This window comes from Trachemys scripta, chromosome 18 (assembly GCF_013100865.1).
Source record: "Trachemys scripta elegans isolate TJP31775 chromosome 18, CAS_Tse_1.0, whole genome shotgun sequence".
Taxonomy (NCBI): domain Eukaryota; kingdom Metazoa; phylum Chordata; order Testudines; family Emydidae; genus Trachemys; species Trachemys scripta.
Genome location: NC_048315.1, coordinates 7,495,969 through 7,513,725, shown reverse-complemented (window position 1 = coordinate 7,513,725; position 17,757 = coordinate 7,495,969). Strand labels below are relative to the sequence as shown.

General features: G+C 42.6%; 1 protein-coding gene across 1 annotated transcript in view; it reads right to left on the bottom strand.

The window, feature by feature from the left end:
• The window catches only part of AATF (apoptosis antagonizing transcription factor), a gene marked incomplete at its 5' end in the record, with an annotated part of 77,172 nt that overhangs the window by 17,281 nt on the left and 42,134 nt on the right, over positions 1 to 17,757 (bottom strand). The window contains 3 exon segments of the mRNA XM_034752343.1: positions 5,996 to 6,067; positions 9,796 to 9,876; positions 13,674 to 13,741. Coding sequence (XP_034608234.1) covers positions 5,996 to 6,067; positions 9,796 to 9,876; positions 13,674 to 13,741 — 221 coding nt within the window.

Sequence of the window (17,757 nt, the reverse complement as noted above, 5' to 3'; positions counted from 1 at the left end):
CCCTTAATGATGCTGTTAAAAGGTAGCACCGGTTAAAATATTGCTCTTGTTCCAACTGATTAGATCAATGTTGCATATTTGCCCGGTCTTGTTTCACCTGTCAGAACAGCCTGTGTCTTCTTGGGAGATAAGAGGGTTTGGGCCAAACATCTATATCTTTAAGGAACTCCTTTGTGCAAGTTTTCAAACTTCCAGCAGGGATATAATAAGGTTGTTACATAACTAGGACAGTATCATTATTAGAAACACTGTGACAAGCTGCTTGTTTTTTGAGAATATATGTATTATATCTATATGAAACACACACCCACACACACACCAACCCTCGGATAACTATACTAATAAAATGCACAATATAAACAATCATACTAATCAAGGGCCCAATCCTGGAAATGTTTACTCCTGAGGGTAGTGCTTACTACTGTGACTAGATCAATAGCAGAATCGGGCCTATTATCAACAACTCTGTGTGGTCACTCCTAACAAAAACCACACTCATTTCCATACAGATAGGTAAGCTCCTCTGGGCCTGGATTTGTAACCTCTATTCATCTGCAAAGGGGCAATTCCCTCCCTTTCAGCAGGAACTTTCAGTGGGAGCTGGGTGCCTAACCACTTAGGCCCCTTGAAGGGGAAGAATGGCCCAGTGGTTAGAGCACTAGCCTGGGATTTGGAAGGCCTGAGTTCAATTCCTTGCTTTGCCACATACCTCCTGTGTGACCTTGGGCAAGTCACTTAGCCTTTCTGTGTCTCTATTCCCCATCTGTACAATGGGGATTTATAACACTTCCCTATTTTAAAGGGGTGTGGTGATGATACTACAGATAGGTGTACAAATCCCAATCTTAAATTTAAATATTAAATCTAAATCTATACCTACACACACACACAATCCCTAAAATAGCTATAAAACCACCTTTCCAATATATACTTTAAAATAATACCAGAGGAGGTTTAAAATATCGAAGGTTGGAGGCCATCAGTGTACCATACATTACAACATAATATATGTGAATACGAGGTTAAACAGCTATGCCCATGATTTGGGTGCACGAAAAAGTGGCAACCTGAAGATTAATTGCCTGCACAAATTCTATTATTCCAAGCAGCAGCGAGAATAAGAAGGAACGTGGCAGTGATGTTGACAAAGCACTTTAAGAGGCTGTATTGTATTTGTACATTTCTTTTCTAAAATTCAGGATGTAAAACAATATTCCATCTCGCTCTGGTGTTTACCACTCAGAAGTCACTGCTTATCCCTTTCCCTGCACGCTGGCCAGCAAGAGACAAGGTTCTTGTCTACATGAACAATTAGTTCACAGCACACCAGGGTGCGCATCTACCCTGTACTGGCCTGCCATGCACTGACTTTCCACACGGACCCTGCTGACGTATATTAACAGTTTGTTAATGTGCTTTGATTTAATCCCGCTCCAAAGAGGCAGGGTAGATTCACATCCCAGCCTGCAGAGAACTAAACATTTGTGTAGCCAGGCGCAAGGTTCTCTCTCTTCAAATGGATCTTTTCTTTGTCACTTTGTTCTTCAGCAACAAGCACTGAGACCTGGATTCTTATTTACACCATTCTAGATGGTCCCTTCACACGGCAAGCGGGTGTAAGCATAGTTCACATGTACATGTAAGCATAAACCTGGCATTTTAAGGCCCCTTTACACTGTCAGAGTGGTGCCAAGTGGCCTATGCATAAATGTATCTATTTCAGGCCTTTATTACCGCCCCAGCTCCCTAACCCTCTAACAATTAATTCCTTCTTTAGGCTTAAAAACTTGTTTCTGGCTTAAACCCTTTCAGACTACAACATATGGTGGTATAGTGTTTTATTTACTTTGGGGTCATGCCTCTAGACATCTGAGCAATTTAGTAATTCACACTTGCAAGCAATAAAATTACCTTTTACTACCCCGTGTTATCATTACTTTCCCATGTTCATGCACATAGGTATCTTTCCCTTTTTAAATTCACCCACAGTTTAAATTGGATGCTGCATTCCTCTCATCCTCTCCTCAATTGTTGTCTAACACTGCTGTGTGGTGCTAAAGATCTCTAGGGTATGTTTACACTGCAAACAAAAAAGACCTACAGAAGTGAGTCTCAGAGCCCAGGACTACAGACCTGGGCTCCCTCTACAGCACTATAAATAGCAAGCCAGTGGGACAGCCTGGAATACAGCTGGTCTCCCTCCCAGTTCTGCCCCCATCTACTAGGCTACGCTGCCTCAGTGTATATTTTGAAAGTATAACCTTGCATGTTGTAGAAGCATGTGTCGGTCAGACCCAGCTAGAATCCAATGGCAAATTTGCTGGAAAACCCACTCTGGCAACTGGCTGGGGGTAACAAACCGACAAGCTAGCTGGAACATTTTGTATGACTAGAAACCCAGCTGAGTAACTTCAATGCCATTAAAAAGTACACCAGGCCCAAAGTGGATGATAAACTTAATGACAGAAATAACTTCACACAGCCAGGCAATGAGCAGCAGCAGCTGCTGCCCCCATTCCTGCCAGAGAAAGAACCTGTAAAACATGCAAGCGATAGAATAACCCGCTCTAAGTGGTGAAAGCCCCCAGGAGATGCTTTCAGTAAACCAAATGTCAAACACTCTCTCCCCCATCACAGTGATAACTATGTTGACACAGCATAACACAGATAACATCCTATTAGCGGTAATAGGTTCTGAGGGTCAGCTGGACCCCCTGCGTTTAGTTGGGAGTCAAGGTGCCTCTCTGAAAAGTGGTGGGGGAGGGTGGGGGAGGACGGGGGAGGACAGCCGCCCAATGAAGTGTGTTGCAGTTCAGACAGGTTATGGTTGCCCCTGAACTGCTCTGTTCTCCAGGCTGCTCCAGTGCATTTAGCATTGGCGTGCGCGCTGTATGGGGTTTCGGCTCGCAGGCTGCTCTGTGCAACTTTTGGAACACACACAACTGCTGTCCTCTGACAAAGTGGTGGCAAGGTCACCTCCGGCCTGAGCCAACATGCTATGACAATTCCCAGGTTCTTATCATCAGCCTTTTTATTTTACACTTATGCACACACGCAGGTAAATTGAGGTGTCGTTCATTTTGTGTGCATGGGGGTGTGTGCATGATTAATCTATAGGAGAATATATATAACACACACACACACACACACACACAACGGAAAACACCCCCAACCTCATTTAAAATTCTCAGTGCATAAGTCACAGTTAGTCAACTGGAGATAATACTGGGATAGAGAAATATTAGAATCTACCATATTATTATGCACAAGGTGTGTACCAGCTCTTACGGGGGGGGGTTTCCTACCATGCCGCCCACTAATTACGCTAAAACAAAATAAATAAATTAAGACCTGGGTAGTGAGAGAAGCACATTACAAGAAAGGTAGAAGAGACTAGTTTAGGGACATGTTTATGCTGAGGCTTGATTTTTGCAATCTAAAAGCAAGAGGTGCTTCTTTTCCCATGTTTATAGAAACACGTGGATTTTAACGTCTCCCACCTGGTTCCCCTTTGGGCCATCCCAAAAAGCAAAGCCCCCAATCCCAGCACTATAAGCACATCTTTGCTGGTAGTGCCAATGCTAACACTAAAATGCTAATGGTGGCCTTCGTCAACAGAAGAATATAAGTGCATCTGTCCATCCAAACACACACATGTACAAGTCTCCCCTAGCCCACAAGTTCCAGCACGCACCTCTTCTTACCTCAAGCTACTTCTCACAAACCCATAGGTGAATGCATTTTTAAAAGGTCATCAGAAAAAATGGAGAATGCAAAATAACCTATGAAAAGGAAGTAGCCGACATTGTCCCTGCGACAAGGAGAGTAACTTACTAATGAATAGTCAAGAAAGGGAGAATTTGCTGCTGCAACTTCAGCCTTTCCCCATAGCACATTAATGACACTAGAGCTTAAAAGTGAAAACAAACCAAGCATCTACCCTTATCTTTACAGAAAAGCCATTAAGATGGAAGAAGCGGCAGCCCAGGTTCTATGAAATGAGCCCTCTTCAGGCATACATGTGGATCAGGGAATGTTCAGCCTGTGTCTCTACCACATTCCCTTTTATTGTAAGAGGCCAAGAGAATAATCAAGTTTTAGAATTTTCTTCCAGGCAGAATCTAGCAATGACTGAGCTTTGGCCAAAAGGTTGTGATCTTTCCACTGTGCTGCAGTGCCTGTCATGGACATCAATACCTGTGTTACTCCTAAGCTATGTCACCGCAGGGGTCCCTGCCAGGGCCACCTAGAAATTTGAGCAGCATAGAATGAAGTCGGTAAGCCTCTCTGGGCAAGATAGCAAGGCATGAGTGTGTTACTCCCATGCTACCGGCTGGCTGCCAGCAAACTTGTGGGTGAAACTGAAGATGCCAATTATGATCTACAAAGCAATAAAGGACCCGGGGCCCACCAACTATTCACCTACCACAAGGACCGCTATTCCCTCTCTAAACCAGCATAACCTGTGTGCTTCTGGAACATTCATGCTTAAACTTCAAGGGTGATGCGTGAGGGAGATAGGAATAGGAGGTTTCAGAGTAACAGCCGTGTTAGTCTGTATCCGCAAAAAGAAGAACAGGAGTACTTGTGGCACCTTAGAGACTAACAAATTTATTAGAGCATAAGCTTTCGTGGACTACAGCCCACAGCTATATGCATCCGAAGAAGTGGGCTGTAGTCCACGAAAGCTTATGCTCTAATAAATTTGTTAGTCTCTAAGGTGCCACAAGTACTCCTGTTCTTCTTTTTGAGGAATAGGAGGAAATCACTAGTACCCACAACTCACTTCAGGCTGGCCACATCCAGAAAGCCATGTGCGATGCACCCACTCGGTTATGTTTTTGGCGGGCCAGGGAAGAAGTTGAGACATGGAGATTTGAAACTCAACTGCAACACAGAGGCAATAATTCTTTCTGGTAAATACAGTAGACACACGTTATTCTAAACATTCCTTACCTGAAAGCCTATTACCCAAAACGCTATTAGGTCTCCCACTGGGCATCATGTGCCTAGAAAGAGCCTGCCTGTTTATCCAAACAACCAGTCACCCTGTTCAGATAAATGGGGTCCTAATGTATTAAAAACAGAGCAATATTCAACTTCTTTACCAGTTGCCACAAAGCAGCCTTTTCCAGGTCACTACTGACACCTCTACAGACCCCTGAACTCCACACCATTACTCCCACAACTCTATCCAAAAGGATACTGACTAGGAACAGCACAAGCGTGATTGCCATATTCCAGACAGATGAACGTACAAATGGGCATCTCTCTAACTGTTAAGATTAAATGCCTGTCTGAAGAACCTGAAGAAAAGCATTTCTCAAGTAGCATAAATACATCCATTGGAAAATTAAGCCCACCTCCCTCCCACAAAAACACTTACCAGCAGTCAAGCTCATAGTTAGTTACACTGTTTTGTTTTGTTTTCTTTACTAATTAAATGTGCTAGGGCTCCTACAGCCTTGTACAGACATTTTTATTATTTAAATAGGAATAAAGACTAGACATCATTTAGATCTTTTAAGTGAATTTCCTTCTTTTGGTACTACGTCTGGTTGTTAGCTGTACTGACAGCATTCATATTACGTAAAATTCACAAGACTATAGCGTATAACTCTCCACTCCTGATGCAAAGGGCCTGATTATTTTTCTAAACTGGGATTTCAGCCAATGGACACCGGGGAATTTGGCTCTCTATGTCCATAATCATGCTCCAGAATGAAGAGATTTTAAAATCTGGGGGATTTTTAAAGCAGGAATCATGGAGTTGGCATCAAGATTTATAGAAACTTCTCGTTTGGTTTTACAGTAATTACAGGAGTGAAAGCTCAGCTAGATTGCCTGGACAGATGTGGCCAAGACACCCAGGCTACAATGCCAGTGACAAATGGTTAACTGATAAGAAGAAATGGAGAGGGCGACAGACTGAAGAACAGGTCAATATCATGCTGTCATGAAGCCATTTGAGAACCATAATTAATCTATTACTCACCTGGCATCATCATTCATTGTACAGTGGTCAATAGGTGCCATGAAGCTCACCAGTTTGCTATGGACATGATACCTGAATAAGGCAGGAAATAAACAGACAGCACATTAGTAACTATTAAAGAAAAGGAAATGCCATTGCCTGCACTGAAATGTCCCAGTCCCCGAAATGGAAACGCCGGCTCCCTTGTTGGCTAATGCTTAATGACTCTCTATTTCGAGTCGGCAGTTTTTCCATCCTTCCTAACGTTAACAAGAGGGGAATAAAAGTCAGATGATAACATATGCCACATGGTGGATGAGCAATAATAAACCAATCACTTTTTGTCACGGCCAAAAGCGAAACACTCCAGCGTCCTTGAGCAGTATACTTGCACCTGAACTTTAACCCAAGACAAAAAACTCTGACGAATCAAAGACTCTCCCCTAACAGTGTCTTAGGCTAGGTCTACACTACCCGCCTGAATTGGCGGGTAGAAATCGATCTCTCGGGGATCGAATTGTCGGGGCGCGACAATCGATCCCCGAATCGACACTCTTACTCCACCAGCAGAGGTGGGAGTAAGCGCCGTCGACGGGGAGCCGCGGAGGTCGATTTTGCCGCCGTCCCCACACCGGGGTAAGTCGGCTCCGATAGGTCGAATTCAGCTACGCTATTCGTGTAGCTGAATTTGCGTATCTTAAATCGACCCCCCCCTGTAGTGAAGACCTGCCCTCAGTCACTCTTTAGTACTGGTGCCCAAACAAAAAGCCACTGGTGGGAGCAGGGTTAGATTACTAGAGGCTTTCCCACAATACCAGTCTCCCTTCATGAATTATTATTATCTGTCATGGTAGGACCTAGAGGCTCCAGCCAAGATTGAGGCTCCACTGGGCTAGCGGCTATATAAACGTAGTAAGAGACAGCCCCTCTCCTGGACAATTTACAGTATAAAAAGACCAGACAGACAAAGGGGTGGGAACAACAGAGGCACAGGGAGGTGAAGTCATTTGCCCAAAGTCACACATTTGCAGAGCTCCTGACTCCAAGTCCAGTTACTTGTCCACTAGAACAAGCTGCCTCCCCAGAATACACTGCACCTGTGAGCGCCCAATTCCCAGTTTGTTTTTCCAACTAGGTCAGAAACTTGCAGAAGTCTGTCCACCCCTCACGCTCCGGGACCTGCTAAATAAAATCTAAACAGACTACACAGGAACTCAGAACAGGCCACTGATTTTACACCCTTAGTCTTTAGAGCAGGCGATTCCAACCCAGCAGCTTTCTATGTAAAGTATTCTGCTGGCTCCCCAAGTCCGAAACGCTTTACCCAAGTCATTCCTATTCTTACATCTTGATGAATAGCAGGCAAAAGGATTCACAAACCACCTTTCCACTTGGGCACCTTTACACTCCTTTTTGTTCTCTTATCCAGGAACATTCCCTGGAGAGAGTTTTAGCTCGCATGAATATTGCAGAATGGCTCTTCATGCAAATAACCACATTCACCCTCGAACATGGACCTTTGTGCACAAACACGGGTCTTTGTCATTCCTCATTGAAGCAATCGCCCTCTTATAATGTTGCAGAGTCATCCAATCAGGGAACAATACTGTGACTTGGGGCAAACAAATGCCACAAATGACAAAAAAAATCAACAGGATGAAATGTGAAACAAGAGAACGCATTTCACTCTATGGGTTCACTTAAGTGATATTGACAATTAATGCATTCATACAAATCACAGTATGTTCAGGGACAATTTGTGAATTGGAAGAAAGGGCTTAATTACACTAATAAATTGTCCACCACTAATTGTCTGCCCAGTTACTCTCACACTTTTAAAATGTGAGCTTCCAAAACCCCAGTCTATCAGATATAAAGTATTAAATTACAGACACCATGAGACATCCCAAGTCACAGCTGCACAATTATTCCATGACAAGTAGAAATCTATAACTCAGATATCCACTCAGGAAGCGATATGGTCTAGTGGGTGAGAGAAGGGATTTGGGAGACAGGAGTCCCGGGTTCTTTTTCTGCCAAGACAAACTGTGTGACTGTAGGCAAGTCTCACTTCACCCTTTGGTATCTCAGTTTCCCCATCTGTGAAATGGGGATAGCACTCATCTCCCTCACTGGAGTGCTAAGAGGCCAGGTGCTTTAAAAGTGCTTAGAGAATCCTCGACGGCATCTTGCACTTATACAGCGCCCTTCATCCCAACATCTTAAAGCACAGAAAGGTGTGGAAAGCCAGTATGATGACGGTGGACTACAATGATAAGTAACAGCAATTAATACTTAGTGCTTACATAGCATGTTTCGCACCCGGATCTCAAAGTGCTTTACAAAAGATAAGTGACATTTATCCACGTTCTGCAGAGGAGGAAACGGAAGTACAGAGAGATTTAGTGAATCACTCAAGACACACACACACACACACACACACACACACACACACACACACACACACAGAGTGACCCAGTGGCAGAGCCAAAAATTGAACCTAGTGTGCCTGGAAAGATGATAGGATTTAATTGTGCATTAATCACATACATCAGCAAATGCATATTTTCTTCTTTTCTATACATTTATATTTTCTCCCCTGGGTCAGTGCAACTCTTGTTTAAAAAGGCAGCTAACATGTAACAAGCCACGGATGCGGAGGGATTTCTGATCTCTCAAGAATTCCGAAGTGCATGGATCACACACAAAGAGAGACTTGCCCCATTATTCCTAAAGGTTTATGAGTCTGACTCAGTTGTGTGATGTTGTCAGTAGTTTTGACTGAATCATGAATATATCCAATTATGTGTGATGCTGACAGAATAGAATATTGATAGTCAATAATTACAGGCTTTTCAGGCCAACAAAGTAGCTCGTCCCTCTTTTAATAAATTATTTTACGACATCTATCTTAAAAATGGCTATGCCAGGCCTGACCCACACTGACTCCACTGACTTTCTATCAGATGCCATCTAAACTCAAGATTTATAGTTTACTCACAAAAGGCTGGTTAATGTTGCAGATTTTTCAGGAAGCAGTGCAGCTTTCCAGCGTGCCTCTGTGCTACAAATCCCTCCTCCACTACAAATCATGCAGTCACTCTGAACTCAGGGAGACTAATGCACCTGCTCTGCAAAGGGGAACAAATCCAGCTCCTCTACACACTTTCCATCCTCACCCCACAACCTGGAAGAGTTTGCAAATGCAAACATTAGAAGGAAAAGGTCACAAATTTTAGTGACTACGGGCCAGATCCGCAAAATAATTTAAGTGCCTAAAAATGCAGATAAGTGGCTAGTGGGACTTACAAGAGCACCTAACCCAGACAGGCACCTAACTCCCATTGAAAGTTTATTAAAAAATATTACCTCACTCACCTCATCTTTACTGAAAGTCTACCACAATTAGGTGCCTAACACAGGCATATGCACCTATCTGCATCTTTAGGCAACTAAATACCTTTGTAAATCTAGCCCTAAAGGATTTAGGAGCACAAGTCCCATTCACTTTCATTGGGACTTGTGGCCCTCAATCTCTTAGGCATTTCTGAAAGTCTTTCCCTTGACATTTTTTATGCCCAGTGAAACATTCTTGTAAAGACTGATTTGGGCAATTCCCGCTTTGATTATATCCAATTGATCACTAGTTCTAGATTCATTAAAAGCTCCCTCCCCCAACGGGCATGTCTCAAAGCAACATCATCTACCTTGCAAGGACAAAACAAGTCTGGCAAAGCATTTCGGTGCCAAAACAGGGCAGTCGGGTTACAACTGATGAAACAAGAGCTACTTCTCTGTAGTTTGAAGAAGCGGCCACTCACCGGATTTTCCTTCCTTTGCTGGCTTTTCGGTCCACTTTCTTCTGTATTTTGCTTCGTAACTTCTGGATGGCCAGCCACTGCCTGGGGAATCCAAAGTGGTGGTTACGTATCATTGCTAGGGCTGTTTTATCAGGCCAATTTTTAGGAAGAATCACAAGGTGACAATGGTAAAAAACATGGAAATGCAGTTTTAAAAGCTCAAATGCCCACAGCATTGTTCTTCGCCCTAAAGTTGGTACCCTAAATAACTGTGGCACTGTCCATCACCTGAGCCCTGTATAGGACCCCACTGCAAACTAACGCTGCCCTCGTTTTCATTAGCACACACCAGTCTCCCTGTACTACATACTGAAATGCCCCTGAGGAGGAGTATATAGCTACAAACAGGAGAGCACAGGGAACCTTAGAGACTAAGGGCTTATGTGTAGATGACCACGGACACTGGCAGATCTCAGGGGCTGAAGCCCCAGCCATTCTGTGGGAGACAGATAAGTCAGCCTGGTCTTGATGCAATGATTAATATTCAGTGGGAATTCATGTCCAGTGTGCAGGAAAAAGCCACAGCGGGTACAATCTGGCACTATGTTTTTATTCTTTCTTGGCTAGTGATAATTTTTTTAAAAGAAAGAATCTTTAGAATTCAAAAGATTTTCTTCATCAAACAGAAATGCTAAGGCCAGTAAAAACCCTTAAAGGATTACTGCATTTTTTTGTTTTTGTTTGTTTGTTTCAACAGCTATTACAATAAGTTGTATTTTGTATAAAAAACGCACGCAGTAGAATAGATTGTTTACCTATCTCTTTTTATCATAAGCTACATATGTAGCTGGTTCTTTAAGTGGGGAGGGCTATACTAACTTCATAAACAGATTTAACGTTATACAGCAGTTCCGTTTGAATTAGTTTCCTTCCAGGCTTTTGGAAAGCGAATATAAAATTACAAGCGAGTGTTTCTTTCCCACTACCTCTGACTATAATAACTGGCAAATCCCCCGCCAAGACCACTGCATAATGTTAAGTGCATTTCTTAATAAAAACAAACAAAAGGAAAGCAACAAGCAAATTCAGAAAGTGCTGCTTATTCCCTATCACTGTTTAGAAGGGAGGATTCAATTCCTCAAACAGAGCTTGCTCAAGTCAAAGAAGTTTCCACAGGGGGAAATAAACTGCTACTAGTTACAAACATTTTTTTTTTTAAAAAGAAACAAGCGTCCTCTTACCTGATTTATACAATGAAAACCCAATATCAGGGGGGAAAATCTAGCAAAATCCAATTACCGCAATCTTAATATAATCTTAATTACTGTAATCTATTTTATTGTAAAGTCAGATAAATGTACAATGTAATCACCACTTAAATGCAATTTTGGCTATGCCACATTAAATTATAGTGAATAGCTTTCCATAATATTTCAGACATACACAAAATAAATTTGACCTACGGCACTAAACTTCAAGTCATATTTCACATGGATAAAAAGTTATTTCACCAACACAAAATTTCATAAAGCATTTTCCCTTCCTTTCCCCCTATACACACACATCCCCATATCACTTTTCAGTGGAGAATTCTATTCTATCGTTTTCAGCTTTCCTTTCCTTTTACGCTTTTCTAAATTATGGCCTATGGCTATTTAAATGTATACTGTTCATTAAGCAGTATTTGGAATGTTCTGTATTTTCTAGCCACAGAATTAGACTGAGAAATAAGAGCTCCCTCTCAAAGAATACATTTTATTTTTGGTACATAGGAAACATTCCCGTCTGCTGTTTTAATTGTACTGTACCTTTTCTCTTTTAAAAAAAAAAAAACAACAGCAGGGAAGATGCATACAAGGGAACCCCACATTATACAGCAAGTTTGATTCTTTATAGGATGACAAATCAGAGTTCATAATCGGATCCCAAATTTTACCAGTCGCTTCATCTAGAGCACAGGCTACAGCAAGACTCTTTCCCTCAAACTTGGGGAGTCTGATAGGAGGTAGACAGGAAAAGTAAGTCTTGAAAGCAAGAAAGAGTGCAGGTGGCTTTGAAAAGAAATAAGCCTGGCTGCAAAAGAGTAATAATGCTTTCAGGCATCATCTTTAAGCCATTACTTATTATTGGGGTGATTTATCAGTTTTATTTATTTATAACCATTCCTCTAGGTGCTGCACCAACAACTGAATTCAATAGTTCCAAAGTTTGTTACAAGACTTGTTACAAGCTCAGTACAAGAGCTGTTGCTGCATATCCCAGCCACCTCCATCCTCCTCCCCACTCTCCGCCCCTATCAAGCCCCCTTACCTCTCCAAGTTTGGGCAAACCAGTGGGGCCCTGCAACACGAAGGCCAGCAAATACAAGTTCTGGCAGTCCAGAGCCAGAGTCCTACTGAGAATACCCTGCCTAGCTGATAGTATGCCATTGCTTTTAACCAATCATCTTATTACACCCAACTGCTCTCCATAAAGTCAATGGCAAAAACGTACTTTAACACTGCACCTCATATTCTTCATAGTGTTATTATTATATGACATGATTATGGCATAATTATGATGCATTTTGTACAAGATAAGTCATGTGAGGTGTCATTGGAAAAGTTATGATTTGCTGAAGATGATTATCCTATTTGTAGACATGGATCATTTTTGTATCTGAAGTTACGAATATTGACTGTGTATCTGTATTTCCAATGTAGTTACACCTGGGTAACGCCCACTAGCCAAGATGCTTTCAGTCTAGATTGTGGGTGAGGAAGGGCCTAGTCAGGGCAATGAGCCATTAGGGAAAACAATAGGTCTTAGGAGAAACTTATCCATCACCTGGTGAGCCTTCTTGAGAAGTCTCCAGACAGCCTGTAAGTAAAGGCTGCTATGACTTAGCAAGGTATACAAGGGCTTGACTAAGCCACATGACTCTGGACTCCATCTTGGGATGTCCGTGTTTTTCCACAAACTGAGGTTTGGGACAAAGGGTTCCCGCCATATGCTCAAGCTAATAAGGCAGGAAGTGACATCATCGGTGGTTCTTCACTCCTCACACAAGAAGATTCCTGGAAACACCTGAGGAACAAAGACTGAACTATGGGAAGTGCTGGACCCAGGCTAAAGGGATTTCTAACCTGTGTTTGAACACCTGGGGATTCCAAGCTGCAAAGCAAGGGTAGCTGGTGCCTCAAGAATCTTCAGCCTACTTGTATCATCAGCCAGGGTGAGAATTTGCTAATTCATATCCTATCGTTCTAGTATCTTCGACTTAGTTTGCGTTTTTGTTTATTTACTAGGTAATCTGCTTTGATCTGTTTGCTATCTCTTATAATCATTTAAAATCTATCTTGTGTAGTTAATAAACTTGTTTTTGCTTTATCTAAACCAATGAGCTGGAGTGAAGTGCATGGGAAATCATAGCTCTCGGGGCAAAGGCTGTTGCATATTCCTCTCCACCTTGAGGAGTGGGGGGTGAACTCTATGAGCTTGCGCTGTACAGTTTCCTGTGCAGTGCAAGACAGTATAATTTTGGGTTTATGTTCCAGAGGGGGGATGTGCCTGGGGAGCTGAGAGTTACTTTGGCTTTAGCCTTTCTACTGTTGGTTCATGAAGTGGCTAGTCAAAGAGCCTGCATATAATTGCAGCTGGGTGTGTCGCTACCTGTGTGAATGCTAGTGAAAGTGTAGGACTGCGAGTGGGTCTGCAGCTTGTCACAGCAGCAGAGTGAGAGAGGGAACCCAGGCTGGTGAATCAGAAGGCTCAGTGGTACCCCAGTCCCGGGGGCACCCTGGAGGGAACCCGTCACACATAAAGAAGCAGGATTGGGAACTTTTACACTCATGGAATCAAAGTGGCTGTGGAGTGAAGCTAGTTACAGAGCATACAGACAGCTACAGCTCATCACTTACCTGCCCATGGCCACCTGATCGTTGGGGTCCAGCGAACTGGTTTTCCGTTCTATAAGTTCTCGAAGGAGCTAGAGGAGGGAAGAGAATAACCAAATGTAAAAGCACATTAAACACAGGTCAGCACTGAGTCTGAGATTTTCAAAGGAGCCTAAGGAAGTTGGGTGGAATTTGTGTGCCTCACAGCTTTAATTTTTTATTTTTTAGAAACCCTGTCCACATACCAAAGGCATTATTGTTTTCTTAGCCACCGCTAGCTTTAAAAGACAGCAGGAATTTTGAGTGACATGGCGGGGACTATGCTGAAAAAAGTACAATCAATAAAACAAAACCCAGTGGCAAAAGAGCAGGTGAATTCATATTAACCCCTTCTTTAGAAAAGAAAAAAAAAACATGACTGGAGCATATAACTGAAGGCCATTAGGAAGACTTATTGTGCTACAGTTAATTTCAAATGGATCAATGACTAGTGCAGCATTCCCTTCATCATTTTATGATTAGTTTATCCCGCCTCATCGGTATCAACTGAGAAGGTCAGGCAGCTATAGAAGGGAAGGATGCTGTAGCACACTGGATCAAACATTAGTCTCCCACCCATGGGTCGATGAACTGGTGATCTTAAGTCTAAATGAGTGGGATGGTGGTGGATCAGCCAGTGCTGGCCAGTAACTGAAAACGCCAAGCCATCCTGGAGAATTCAGCACCATTTCTTAGGGGAGCTTAAGGAGTGAAGTAGGCTGAAGATTACAGGCCATGATCTGAGTTGGGCATCCAGGCACTCTCGTAATACAAACAGTGCAGTCCTAGGTGTTGTATGAAGGTGCAGCTCATGGGAGCATAGGAACTGTCATACAAAATAAGATCAATAGCGGGTAGCGTAACCTGTCTGCCAGTTCCAGATTCGTCAGAGGAATCTTTCTCTCTCTGTGTATACGATAGATAGATAGATAGATAGATAGATAGATAGATAGATAGATAGATAGATAGATAGATAGATAGATAGATAGATAGGAGTGAGAGTTTGGCCCTTATACTAGGCAAATATGCAAAAACATGCCCAAGACAGGAAGTTTATTTCTACCTACACGAGGGTGACCAGACAGCAAGTGTGAAAACTCAGGACGGGGGTGGGGAGGTAATAGGCACTTATATTAGACAAAGCCCCAAATATCAGGACTGACCCTATAAAAATCGGGATATCTGGTCACCCTAACCTACACACAGACACACACACACCATTTTTATTTCATCTAATCCCATTGCAAATATTATTGTCTTGACTGGAATTGCACCCACTTAGAGAACTTGGTCCTATGCTAAGCAACTTCCCTCAGACTCCTTTTCCCTCCGTGAGACCAGTGTATTGCAACATCTGGCTATCCAATGCCTCCCTTCATTTACAATTAGCAGTGATCTCGGAGGGGCTCCCACTGTCTGAACTGAAAGGAAGATATTGAGTGCAGGGCCGGCTCCAGGCACCAGCCCAGCAAGTAGGTGCTTGGGGCGGCCAAGGGAAAGGGGCGGCACGTCGGGCTCTTTCAGCGGCAATTCGGTGTCAGGTCCCTCAGTCCCTCTCGGAGGGAAGGACCTGGTGCCGAATTGCCGGCGAAGAAGAAAGCGGCGCGGTGGAGCTGCCGCTGATTGCGATCGCGGCTTTTTTTTTTTTTTCCACGCAGCTTGGGGCGGCAAAAACCCTGGAGCCAGCCCTGATCGAGTGGCTTTTGGCAGGGGGAAAAAAAAATGGAACTGCAGAAAAAGTGGTGCTTCTACAATGAATTCTATACAAAATAAGAGTCACACCCTGGTAAGGCAATCACATTTGCTCTGAGGATCAGCAAGGCAGAATGCTTTACAGCCAGCATACAGATGCTAAAACAGGCTTTCCTATTTCCTTTCCAAGTTCTGGGGGAAATGGTTGGGTTTTATCTGTGTGTTTTCCTGCAGCCAGTAGGGTGTCGCATGCAGTCTTCTGGGATACCTGACCAATGTCTGTTTAACACCACAAGCGATATATTATATGCTGTATAGTTTGTGTACAGAACAAAAATAAATACAACGTGACCTCCCAACTTGCAGACTTCCCAAAATGTCACTGTTTCATTCATGGTGAATGAATTGAAGTACAGAGTTCCTGTTGTGATAACTGGGCCTACAAATGTACTCTAATTTGCACTTAACTGTAAAAAGTATGTGAAGGTTCATAAGATGTCACAATAACCTATAACAACAAATATTGATGGGAAAAAGAGACAGAGACTATCAACAAAAGGACCTACTGAGATGGTTCAAGGACTATGTCAAAATCATGCTTGGCAAAAACAGAAGATGTGGAACCAGAAATTAATGAACCAAAATTGGAGTGTCAGATATTAGGTCCAATTGGTGGACAAAATAATGAGGGGATGAGCTATTCTACCCATCGCTCTCTTTTTGGGTTCATAAAGGAGGACACTTTGGGGGAGAAATAGAAAGAACAAATGGAAACTACTGATGAGAACTTCATCATCATGGCTGTCACCCCCACTGTCTACTGGGACCATCTTTGTCCTCATCCTGAGGGACACCCTGACCAGTTCGGCCAAAGAGAGGTATCAAGATGACATCACTACCCCAACCAACTTCAACAGACTCCCCAACATCACCTGAGATGAAACGGAATCAGACTTTAACAACAGCTGCAGCTCATCTCAACTAACATCTTCTCTTTTCCCCCAAAGGACAGATATCACCATCGTTGATACCATCTAAGAGATTGTCAGACGGGGGGGGGGGGGGATTTCCTTCTAAAACTCTCTCCAGTTAACAGGAAAGGAAACAAGAAATGTTGTTAAAATGAAAGTCTTAATCAATGCTTAACCTTCCAAATGTTTTAACTCTATTAGTTCTTTTCTGTATTTTTAATAAAGAGTTGAAAGGATTTTTAATGGTGTTTGCACCATGGTAATAAACAGGCTGAGGTTTCTGTATACCAAACCCCAGGCCTTGTTTAACACCGTTTAATGATGGACAGTGACTGGCTTACGTTAACACCTTTGGCCCATATATTCCATCTAAATTAATACAACAGGCCCCATCTGAAACGGCATTTGAAACTCAAAAGAAACTGAAGCATCACAGAGTCTTTTTGTCTTTTGCAAAGATGTCTACGGAGGGCTTCCCCTGCCTTGTACTTCTGCACAACAGGGACAGCTGGAATCCAGTGGCCAATTGAGGTACCATAACAATTGACAGAAAGATCTCCATTCATTTCAATCAGTGCCCCCCAAAGCCCTTGAGCGAAAGGTGGGAAGAAGTCACAGTGCTGGTGCAATGCTTACCATGCCCAAAGGAGTACATGCAGGCAAGGTGAAAGAATGAGAACATACCTGACCCCAGCTGGCAGCCAAAACTCTGGGGGCAAGAACTGTGCGACCATGATGCAACACCAAACAGATGGAGCTGCAGCTTAGTACACTCCCCTCCACCCCCAAACACTGCCGTTTACAACAGCCTGCCTTAGACGCTGCTTCCAATCACCTCTGCACAGCTGTGACATTAAAAGATGTCCTCAAGTATTGCTCTATGTAAGAAACTAATGCACTATGTGGATTCCAATGGTACAGGCAAATCACTGAAATAAGCAGGTGAAAATCACCCCCCTCTTCCAAAAAAAAAAAAAAAAAAAAAGTTATAAATAGACTAGGCAGAATTTGATTTTTATTTTTTTAATATAATTTTGATGGATAATAATGTATGTTTATTTTTAGCATTTTTGATTATTTAAATTTTTGACAGTTGTGGAAAATTATGAGGGGTAGTCAGACATTATTTAATGACAGCAGATATAGAGATTCAAAAAGTTAAAGCTTGATAACCATTAAAAACACAAATTTGTCAACTTCACATGTCAAAACATACAAAGCAAATAGCAAATCAAATTCTAACAAGTTCTCAAGCAGCATTTTTCTTACTTTGTCCATCTTTGAATTTCTATCGTCATCGATGGAAATATTTCTGTGTCAGTTTGTGTACATACGATGAAATTAATGTTTACCAACATTTATTGATAAATATCTCCTGCGGTTTTTTTTTTCTCTTTTAAATAAAG